The 10,818-nt window shown below is 49.2% G+C and overlaps 1 protein-coding gene across 7 annotated transcripts in view; it reads left to right on the forward strand.

Annotated features, from left to right (window-relative positions):
• The window catches only part of Myo10 (myosin X), a 212,046-nt gene extending 201,662 nt beyond the window's left edge, over positions 1-10,384 (forward strand). Inside the window, exons 36-41 of one of the 7 annotated variants that reach the window (XM_050120455.1) lie at positions 2,290-2,497; positions 3,335-3,471; positions 4,248-4,368; positions 4,768-5,220; positions 7,252-7,443; positions 8,973-10,384. In XM_050120455.1, coding sequence (XP_049976412.1) covers positions 2,290-2,497; positions 3,335-3,471; positions 4,248-4,368; positions 4,768-5,220; positions 7,252-7,443; positions 8,973-9,074 — 1,213 coding nt within the window. In that variant the 3' untranslated portion in view covers positions 9,075-10,384. The remainder of the gene's footprint in view (positions 1-2,289; positions 2,498-3,334; positions 3,472-4,247; positions 4,369-4,767; positions 5,221-7,251; positions 7,444-8,972) is intronic. The other 6 variants (XM_050120461.1, XM_050120460.1, XM_050120459.1 and 3 more) reach the window with 6 other exon arrangements.
• The last annotated feature ends 434 nt before the right edge of the window (positions 10,385-10,818 follow it).

A 10,818-nucleotide genomic window follows, 5' to 3' on the forward strand; every position in this document is an offset into this window, starting at 1 on the left:
AATCGAACCCAGGCTCAAAGAGATAAGGTCCAGCACTTTCTCTCTCATGCACATCTGAGCTTCTGATTTGTGTGTGTGTGTGTGTGTGTGTGTGTGTCTGTGTGTGTGTGTGTGTGTTTATGGAGATGTGAGTGTGATCAGGGACAAAAAGTGGCCCACAAGAAGGGGAAAAGGCAGGGTCACAAAGAACAGTAGAACGGACGGACCTGTTAGAGGAGGTGGACAGTGGTGCAGGTGCTCTCAGGTATCATGAGGACGAGGGAGAGAAGTGGGTATGGGGGAGCCCACTAAATTAGCATGGAAAAATGAAAGATATTTTCACCGGGTAGAATTCTTACCAGGGGTGTGTGTGTGAGTGCGCACGCGTCCATGTACCACAGCATGAGTGTGGAGATCAGAGGTCAGCCTGTGGGAACCGGCTCTCTCCTTCAGCTGCGAAGGCGATGCCCTTAACTGATGGGCCACATCACCAGCTCTGTTCCTAGCTCTTGTTTTCCAAGGCTGCATCTCATTCCTTTGATAGCGGTGCTAGAGTTGGTCAACAGTAGGATGCAGAAGCAGGACCCATAAATACCAACACACGGGGGGGGGGGGGGGGNTTTAAATTCGCTCTGCGGCAGACTCTTCAGCGTGCAGAGCCTGGAACTGCCACTGCCTTTTCCTTATGGGGTCTGTGCTCCAGCTTGTCTCAGCTCCAGCACTTGTTGTTGCGTTTGCTGATACTCCTGGCACTGCTGTGGCATCCGCCAGGCTAGGCACCGACTGGGCTGAGGCAATGTGCCTTCCACCACAGCCACCTAGCAAAGCTCTGCTCCAGCTGCCTTCTAGCCCCCACTGCATTCGTTCTGGGTCCAAACTGGCGCATGAAGTGGAGCAGAACTCAGGGAAGCAGGCTTGCTGCTCTGCAACCACTGAAGGGGCCCCACTTAAATTATCTTTTAGGGAATTTGGGCATTGTCTATCTGGCTACTTCCTGCTGAGCAGGGACACTGCATTCTTGGGGGTATTTACTGCAATTTACTGACTTTTTCCAGCTGCACTCTGATGTGTTGCGGTGACAGGGAAGAGGGGGAGGCTCCACCTCCCCACTCCCCACCAAGCTGGAAGGTGGAGGCACAGTGGGGCTGAGCAGCGGGCCAATGGGCCTTGTCCCCTAGTGCTGTGCTTCTGCGCCTGAGGCCCACGCTGGAAGCAGGCCTAGCGTTCAGACCTCCATAGTCCTTGAGGCAGGTCCCGGGGTTTGCACGGGTCGCAGCCCCTCAGCGCCTGACACCTGGAGCCGCTTGGCCTTGGAGCCACCGCTGCTCACACTCTACTGCTACATTTCAGGAGGTCTCGGGGATTCAAACCACATGAACATCGAATAAATCCTTAGGCTCTCATCATCTGTGGAGACAAAAACAGAACCTCCTTTCCAAAGCATCAAATTCTTAAGCCCATATTTTAAAGTCAAAATACCTTTCTTAGCAGTTCCTAGAATCAAATGTCTTTCTCCTGTCCAGAGCACAAAAGACAACACAATCAACATATCACACATCTGTACACATTCATCTCTTTGAGCTACATACGTTCTATCTTTTCCCAATACATACGTCCCCTCCGGCCGGGGACAACCCTGTTCGTTTACCCCTCTTTCTCGGCTGGACTTCCACTTGCTGCCAAATCGAGCGAAGGACGTCAGGATTAACACATACCCCAATCCACTCTCACTTTCTGAGGACGACCTCTCAGCATTCCCTAGTTCCAGATATCTTGGTGGGGAACCTCCAATTGCCCGATATCTTGGTGGGAACCTCCAATTGCTGCGCACCGCACCCCCGTGTCTGAGTTCAGTGCGCTAGACCTCAGTTCGTGAGCTTTGGGCAAGGGGCCTGGAGGTTGAACATATAGACGCAGAGACAAACTCACACACACAGAGATAGACGACACAAGGACCTTTTAACACTGATACAAAGAGCCCCAAGAATGCCCCCTTTATTGTGTTCAGGGGCAGATTATATAGAGATAGCCACGCCCCAGCCAAACCCACCAGAAACCACTCTCCTGCCATCAGGAACTCCTAAAGGTCTCGTGCTCAGAGCAGCTGTAGGCACTCAGATCAGGGGAAAACAAGTTGTTTACAAGAAATCCAGGATCTGGGGTCTCTCTGCTCCCAACAATTGCTCGTGTCACCACTAGGAGGCAGCCTCCCTCCCTCCTAACCTCTCCTTGCCCAGCCTTCCCCACAGCCCAGCTCCTTCAAGCCAGTCAGCCTTTGTGCACAACTCACAGTTCCCCTTTGTCTCCTAGGATACGGGAACAGTTCCCGGGAACCGAGATGGAAAAGTATGCCCTCTTTATCTACGAATCTCTTAAGAAAACCAAATGCAGAGAGTTTGTGCCTTCCCGAGATGAAATTGAAGCTCTGATCCACCGGCAGGAGATGACGTCCACGGTGTACTGCCATGGCGGAGGGTCCTGCAAGATCACCATCAACTCACACACCACAGCTGGGGAGGTAAGGAGCGCTGACAGCCCCTTGTGCCTGATGCTCGCCTGCCCAGACACCCGTGGCTCCCAGGTTGAGCATAGCCACGGTGGTGTTTATGCTCAGCGGGTCTGCATGACAAATGGGAAGTAAATACAACCAGCCGCCAACAGCAAGCTTACAGATATAGAGATAAACGTGCAGTTAAATGTGGGAAAACACAAAGCTCCGCTCGAGCCAAGGTCTCTGATGTGTAATCCTACCGGTTGTCTCCAGAGATCCGCCACAGAGGAAACACTGTGAGAGGGTGTGTCAGGTCGTCTGGGCCACAGGCTGTTGACAGGACCACAGCAAATGAACACGTTTTGCCCGGTCCTTTTAAACTAGCCCAGTGGAAGCTGGGGTAATGGCAGTATTGCTAATGAAGCCTGGAGAGCCTTTATGGATGACTCCTCAGCCAGAATCACTATTGTTTCTCAAGCTTTATCACTGTGTCAAATAAAAGATGGGACTTAGGGGTTTCATCCATTTTCCCAACTACTGTGGCTTTGCAAAATACTACTAATAAAAGTAGCTTACCATCCTCTCCCTAAGGGGGAGTATTTTGGGGAACACAGGGGGAGCAAGAAGAAAGTAAAGCTAACTTTGCCAAGAGAGTAAGAGAAAAAGCAGTGCCTATTAGGCTCCAGGGCCAGCACGCAGCCAGAGGTGCGTGTTAGGCTCCGGGGCCGGCAAGCAGCCAGCAGTTTCAGGAGGCTGTGTGGACTCTCCCGTGCCACCAGCCCTCTCTGAGTTCACGACATTGTGTGTGTGCTTCGTGAAGTGCACACAGCCTCTGAAGTGAGGGCCTCCTCATATGTCTTCTAGGTGGTGGAGAAGCTGATCCGGGGCCTCGCCATGGAGGACAGTAGGAACATGTTTGCCTTGTTTGAGTACAATGGTCTCGTGGACAAGGCCATTGAAAGCCGGACCATTGTAGCCGACGTCCTGGCCAAGTTTGAGAAGTAAGTTCTTCTTCCTCCCAGTGCTGGAAGAACATTTGATGCTCCCTGTTTGGCCTCGTCGCATGCTTCCTTTAGGTTTTGTTTGTTTGTTTATTTTAACCTGTATTAATCTATTTACCTGTCTTCTCTGCCATCTATATGTCCTGACTCAGAGACAAAACCATGATCTCAATGCTGATTTAGCTCATCCTCAGCCCTTCACCCCCATTCTCTCAGCCCCTGTATTCCGTGTCTCTTAGACACTGATGTTTTCACTTACTACCAATGAGCTTCGAAATGATGGTAGACTCACGCCGGCACCCCAGCTCTTGAAACTGCCTCTCATGTCCCTTCAACAGTGCATCCCTGATCTCAGACTTAGATTGCCTAACTCGGCAAAGACGCTTGGCATCTGAAGGCAGGCAGTCTACTGAGTACTCACCGCAATTTTAACTGGGAAAACTCAGTCGAGATTTATTAGAGGAAGTGAACAAGTAGCATTTCTGTGGATTAAGCACAGATTCGATGGTACCAGTTCAGCTGGGACCCTCAGTGAGTCCCTGCCAGCAGGCTTTGCCTGAAGGCTTTCTCTTTGGACCTTCCCTCTGGTTAAAGCGCTGAGGAACTCTGACACGTGCTGTCTTGCTGTTTTGTTTGTGTGACTGTCCCTTATGTCATCTCCCCCACATCGTGCCAGTACCACCATAGGTAGGACGTCTGTATCCTCAGAGTGAGCTGTGGGTCACCAGCGGCCCAATTCCAGTTTTGCTCAGAGTCTTTTTTGGCTTCTGTCTTAGGCTCGCAGCCACGTCAGAAGCTGGGGACTCGCCATGGAAATTTTACTTCAAACTTTATTGCTTCCTGGACACCGACAGCGTGCCAAAAGACAGCGTGGAGTTTGCGTTTATGTTTGAACAGGTAAAAGGAACTTTGAGAAACCGATTCCTTTGTTTGAGGCAGGCGTGAAGCCCATTACTATGCCATATAAATTAACTGCTCAGGTCCTTGGGATTAGGTAGGGCGGTAGATTTCCCAGCGAGGAAAAGCTAGCAGCTCATTTTGTAGAAGGAAACCTTACACACTTGGCCATAGGAATAAAAGGTATTGCAGTGTTGGAGGATACCTGCGAAGGGGAGGAATTTGCCTTGAAAGCAGTCGGCCGTGCTTTGCTGGAGAGAAATCCAACGTGAAAGTGGTGGGCTGTGCTCCGCTGGGGTGGAATTCAGCTTACAGTCCACAGGGCATGAGGGAGCTGGCCTTGGAGCTTCCTGTAATACTCAGCAGCTATCTGACCGCAGTTCCTCTCACCTTGTTCAGGCCCATGAAGCCGTCATCCATGGCCACCACCCAGCCCCTGAAGAGAATCTGCAAGTTCTGGCTGCCTTGAGACTCCAGTACCTGCAGGGGGATTATACCCTGCACACCTCAGTCCCACCCCTAGAGGAGGTTTACTCCCTGCAGAGACTCAAAGCTCGCATCAGTCAGTCGACCAAAACCTTCACCCCGTATGAACGCCTGGAGAAGAGGCGGACCAGCTTTCTGGAGGGGACACTGAGGCGCAGCTTCCGGACCGGGGCCGTGGTTCGGCAGAAAGCAGAGGAGGAGCAGATGCTGGACATGTGGATTAAGGAAGAAGTCTGCTCGGCTCGAGCCAGTATCATTGACAAGTGGAAGAAGCTGCAGGGAATGAACCAGGAGCAAGCCATGGCCAAGTACATGGCCTTGATCAAGGAGTGGCCTGGCTACGGATCCACGCTCTTTGATGTGGAGGTGAGCGCTGGTCATTGTAATGTCTCATTGTGAGCAGGCAGGTGCCACGTCCTGACCACACCGTGTCAGAGTCTGAACCTTGCCAGGTTCATACTGGGGGGGGGGAAGAGGGACAAAAAATGGACCTCTTGGCCCTGTGCTTCCTGGATTTTACCATTAGCCTCTTCAACTCCCAAAGGCGCTTTTTGATTTATTTTGTTGTTTTCAACTTTATTCATGTATTTATTTAGTGTGTGTGTCACATGTGGAAGAGGACAACTTATCGAAGTCAGTTCTCTCCGACCCCCTGTGTAAGCTCCAGAGTCCACTGAACTGAAGTTACCCACTTACCCACTGAGCCGTGTTGCTGGCCCACCAAGGTTTTTTTCTCTTCCTTTGTAGCAAATGTTTCTATCAATAGGATCATCATTAGAATGACTTCTATCTCTGTGTCTGGTTGGCTGTCTGGCTTGATTTCTGTTGGTGTTGAGGTAGACTAACACCTGACCCAGCTGGCTTCCAGCTTGCTCTGTAGCTGAAGATGGTTTTGAACTCCTTTCTCCACCTCCCAGGCCTTAAATAACTTTTTTTTAATACAAGCTGTTGATCTAATTTTTAAAATATTTATTAAAATCTGTGGTTTTTTTAAAGCCTTGTTTTTAGACTTATATATTCACTTAGGAACTTTATACATGCAAATTTAGGAACTCCTTATCTAAAATACTTGGGGAAATCTCCCCAGATTAACAGTTTTTCTAATTTCAGAATTTATACACAAATTTTTCTGCTTGAGCATCCCTGGTCTGATAATTTAGAATATTCCAAAATTCACGTTACCCCATCTCCTCACTCGTCTTTTTCCAGATGGGGTCTCACTGTGTATCTGTGGCCGGCCTGGAACTAACTCTGTAAACCTGATTCACCTCAGATGGGCAGAGATCACCTCCCAAGGGCTGAGATTAAAGGCAAAATCCAACCTCATTGTTTTTGGTTGTTGTTTTTGGTTTTTTGAGACAGGGTTTCTCTGTGTAGCCCTGGTTGTCCTGGAGCTCACTTTGTAGAGCAGGCCGCCCTCTAACTCAGAGATCCACCTGCCTCTGCTTCCTGAGTGCTGGGATTAAAGGTGTGCGCCACCACCTCCCAGCAGCAAAATCCAAATTCTCAAAAATATATTTACTTTTCCTTTTTTGAATTCTGGGGACTAAACTCAGGGCCGTGTGAGTACCCTACCACTGAGTGACATCCTGAGTCCCTAGTGCCCAAGTCCTTCAAGTCAGCACAGATTTTAAGACATTTCCAATTCTGGATAACTAGGTTAGAAACGACGGGCTTGCCCTTGCCTCGTGATGTCTGCTTGAAGGAACGGCATCTTAGAAAGTAGAATTTGCCACCGCCTCAACCCAGTACTAATTCCCGATTCCCCTGTTGAAGATCCCTGCCCGAAAGGAAGTGTAACCAGTGGTGTAGAGCAGAGGGATGCTTGTCAAACTGGCCTGCGTGTCAAATCCCGCCACCTGCGTTGTGTGTTCCCTCTACAGCTGTGGAGGCCCTAGTCAGTGCCAGAGATCACAAGGCCTGCAAGACCCGAGACACCCCCCCCCAAAAGTGGTTGAGTTTCCCAGCCCCCGTACAGATGGGCTTCTAGATTTCTTATGGCTGCAGCAATTTAGCACGGTCTTTGATGACTTTAAGTAGAAGCTCTACAGAAATCTAAGTACTGATTACATGTTCCAAAACGCTTTAATTGCTTCTGGTAGAATGCTGTTCTGGGTGTGGTAGGTCTCTAATAGAAGAGCTAATTCAAGGTGGAGAGAGGCCTTCTGAAGAAGTAGAGCACCAGTTGGCTTTCTGCAAACCCTAAAATTGATTAGCCAGTCAGAGATCAACCAGTGTGCACTGAGGTTCAGTTTCTCCTGTCTCTGTGCTGGCGTGCTGACTTTGGTCAGCATCATCTACCAAGCACTGGCCTCAATGCCTGTCTTGTAGCTTCTAGGACATGTTCTGCCCTGCCTTGTCCAATGCTGACTCACAGTGACTCTCTTGCCCCTACAGTGCAAGGAAGGCGGCTTCCCCCAGGAACTTTGGCTGGGCGTCAGTGCGGACGCCGTGTCGGTGTACAAGCGTGGAGAGGGCAAACCATTAGAAGTCTTCCAGTATGAGCACATCCTCTCTTTCGGGGCACCCCTGGCCAACACGTACAAGATCGTGGTTGATGAGCGGGAGCTGCTCTTTGAAACGAGTGAGGTAAGAGGCAGAAGCAGAGTAGACAGGGTTCATTCAGGATCTCTGTCAAAGAGGAGAGCAGCGCTCCCATCTCCTGGCCACCTTTGACCGAGTCTCCTCAGTTGGCAGTGGTACCTTGCAGAGACTAGGAGATAAGGCAAAGGACCACAGCAATCAGACTCTACTCTGGAGGCTGGAGAGATGGCTTAGCAGCTAAGAGCACGTGTTGCTTTTGCAGAGGACCCTGGTTCAATCCCACACAGTGGCTCACAACTATCTTCTGACCTTCCCAGGCTCCAATCACACATGTAGTGTACAAACGTGCATGCAAGCAAAACAGTGGTGTACAAATGTGCATGCAAGCAAAACAATGGAGTACAAACATGCATGCAAGCAAAACACATAAAATAAGCCAAATAAGACATATATATGCACACACACATACACACACAGAGATGATTATACTACAATGGCATCCACAGAACAGGGGACCTGAGGGACCTCCCACCTAGCCATAGTTGATGGATCACAAAATCATATTCAAAAAAGCCACTGAATCTGTATGCTAGCAGCTCCAAACTTGAGTAGCTGTAGTAATAAATGAAGAGGCCACATGAGGCCTCCACAAAGGGCGCTGCTACCAAAAAGGATGAATTGTACGGTGCCTATGATGGTGGGTCAGAGGGCATTTGAAGAGCTGTTGAGATGGAGCGGAGGATGAGGCTTAAGTGGGTTGTTGAGGAAAGTATGCAGAGAGAAGAAAGAGCCCAAGACTCTGTGACAGGGGAGGGTTCCATTGCTGGGCTGTGTCATTTAGTCGAATCCCATGGAAGGTAGGAACCTACCGTGAAATCTGGGACTGTAATACAATACAGCAGTGGCTTTACCAGTGTCAGTATGGGATGAGACTGGAAGGGCGGGAGGAGATATAGCAGCCTAGTAAGATGCCTTTGCACTGCCCAGGCTGACAGACAGGGAAGGGAGAACAGGGGTGGCAACATCATTGGAAGATGCTGATGAACGATCCCAGCTCGGGAAAATGTGTGGTTTGCAATGGAAGTGGGCTAGGCATCGGGCCAGCTGGTCATAGCCCTGTCCTGGCCCCCAAAGCTCCCTTCGGCTTCTTCCACTGCTTCCAAATGAATGGACTGGAATTAGTGACTGTAGCCTATAAAGGCTGATGTGGTTTCCAAATTTCACCATTTTCAGTGAAAGTACAAACTCTGCTGTCCAGTGTACTTGTGGTGTACTGACTGCAAAGCCAGACAGCTTGCATCAAATAAAACCCCTGCTCTCTGTGCCAGAGTCACCAGGTGGTGCATGCTTCTCTGTGCCGGAGCCACCAGGTGGTGCATGCTCTATTTAGAAAAGCTCCACGTTACTCTCTCTGGCTAGAAATGGTCAGGAAGAACCCTTGTCTTCCTGCGAGTCTAAAGCCCAGACTTAGCGTAGCAGCTGCTGGTTCTTACATGGAGGACAGTCAGAGGATGTCGCGGAGCTAGGTGCTTGGATCTGGTCTCTACCTTGTGCGGTTCTGCTCTCCCCGGCAGGTGGTGGATGTGGCCAAGCTCATGAAAGCCTACATCAGCATGATTGTGAAGAAGCGCTATAGCACCACACGCTCCGTGAGCAGCCAGGGCAGCTCCAGGTGAAGACAAGCAAGCCCATGTCATTTTCAGATCTGAATGTGCCCAGGCCAGCGCCAGGTCCTGACCCAGCTTTGGAAACACAGCTGCCCAGGCCTTCGGAAACCAGTCGTCAGAGGGAGGAGTTTTCGGGACTCCTTCCCCCCCATCCACTTCAGTGATCACGTATTAAGCTGTCAACCTTAACCGTCTGCACAATTTCTAAAGCTTTAGTATTCATAGATACTTGCCTTAAAAAAAGAAAGGGGAGAAAACCATGCTGCCACCAAAGCAGCCAGAAGTGCCTTAACTTGCAGAATCAACCCTACTCGACCTTAACTGTGCTACTGAGGGAATGCACTTCCCTTCTGGGAGAATCTGCAGAGCTTGATTGTGCACTAACCTCCCCGCCTGATTTCCCGACTGTGAGGGAAGGTGAGGGAGCCGGGAGGGGAGACAGAGCGGAAGGGGACAGTGTGTCCTAGTCGGAGCGCTGCTGGCAGCCTTCCTCATGGACGGGTATTAACAGTTTGCTTTGTTTCATTTAAACGTCTGTGCTTGCCCGAGCATGTGTTCATACACTCAACACTCTAATCGTTGTTGCGTGCGCATTAAACACAAAGGGAAGAGGATGTGCAATGGTGTAAACAGTCTGTCTGTATATTTTCATAGTTCAGAGTTATAGGCTCCAAGGTGGTTTTACTAACACATCAGGACCCTGGATGTTCCTGTCTTTGCTGTATTTTGGAAAGAGACATTTTGACTCGGTTTCATTTTACATGTAGCAAGGGCTGCGACCTGTGACTGCTGTATCCCAGCAGGTCCGCGGCCCGTGGAGATAATTTATAAACCACTCTTAAACTGCTGGCCCCAGTGCTGTTTGTAGAACAATATGAAGTCACTTTGGAGTCGTTTATTTCTAAAAGTTAAGTTAATTCTGTCGTTGTCTCCTCCGAAGGGTGGTTTTGTATCATCTCTCCGGACATCATAGCCATGTTGAAAATGGGGAGAGCTGCTGCCTCCCCAAACCCTGTAACCCCCGAGCAGACCTCTAAAGGACTCTGAATGCTGAGGCCAAGACGTCAATGAAATTTACTCGTTCTTTCGTCCCTAGCTCACGATGGTGGCCTGAACACAGCACCTGTAAATAACAGCGTTTATGACCAGAAGAAGAAGAATCTGGACTTGGACTTTTATTTTTATATGGAAATATTATAAAGGTGGGCCAGATGAGTCTACTCACAAAGAAAAGTTTAATTTGCCTTATCCCTGTGGACAGCTATATGAAAGTGGTGTTTGTTGACTCACAAAGTCTGACAATAAAAGATATTAGCTAACATGATGTGTTTACTTTATTTGGATAGTTTTTAATAGCCATGTGAAGGGGGGTGACTTTGGCGTTTTTATTTTTAGGTTTTTTTAAATTTTACTATATTGAGTTACATAAGGCCATTTTTCTCAAAACGTTTAATATGCACAACTCGGTATCTTATCACCTCTGTTTATGCCGCTGTATGCACCATAATAGTGAAGTGGAATCCACCCAGATGTCCACCAGCAGATGAGTGGGCAGCAAAACTGCAGCCGGGATGCACAGAGGCATTTTATACAACCACAAATATAAAGAAAATAAATCAATCGAACCCAGGCTCAAAGAGATAAGGTCCAGCACTTTCTCTCTCATGCACATCTGAGCTTCTGATTTGTGTGTGTGTGTGTGTGTGTGTGTGTGTCTGTGTGTGTGTGTGTGTGTTTATGGAGATGTGAGTGT

The sequence above is a fragment of the Alexandromys fortis genome, unplaced genomic scaffold, assembly GCF_014885135.2.
Source record: "Alexandromys fortis isolate MF-2015 unplaced genomic scaffold, M_Fortis_MF-2015_v1.1 scaffold_191, whole genome shotgun sequence".
Taxonomy (NCBI): domain Eukaryota; kingdom Metazoa; phylum Chordata; class Mammalia; order Rodentia; family Cricetidae; genus Alexandromys; species Alexandromys fortis.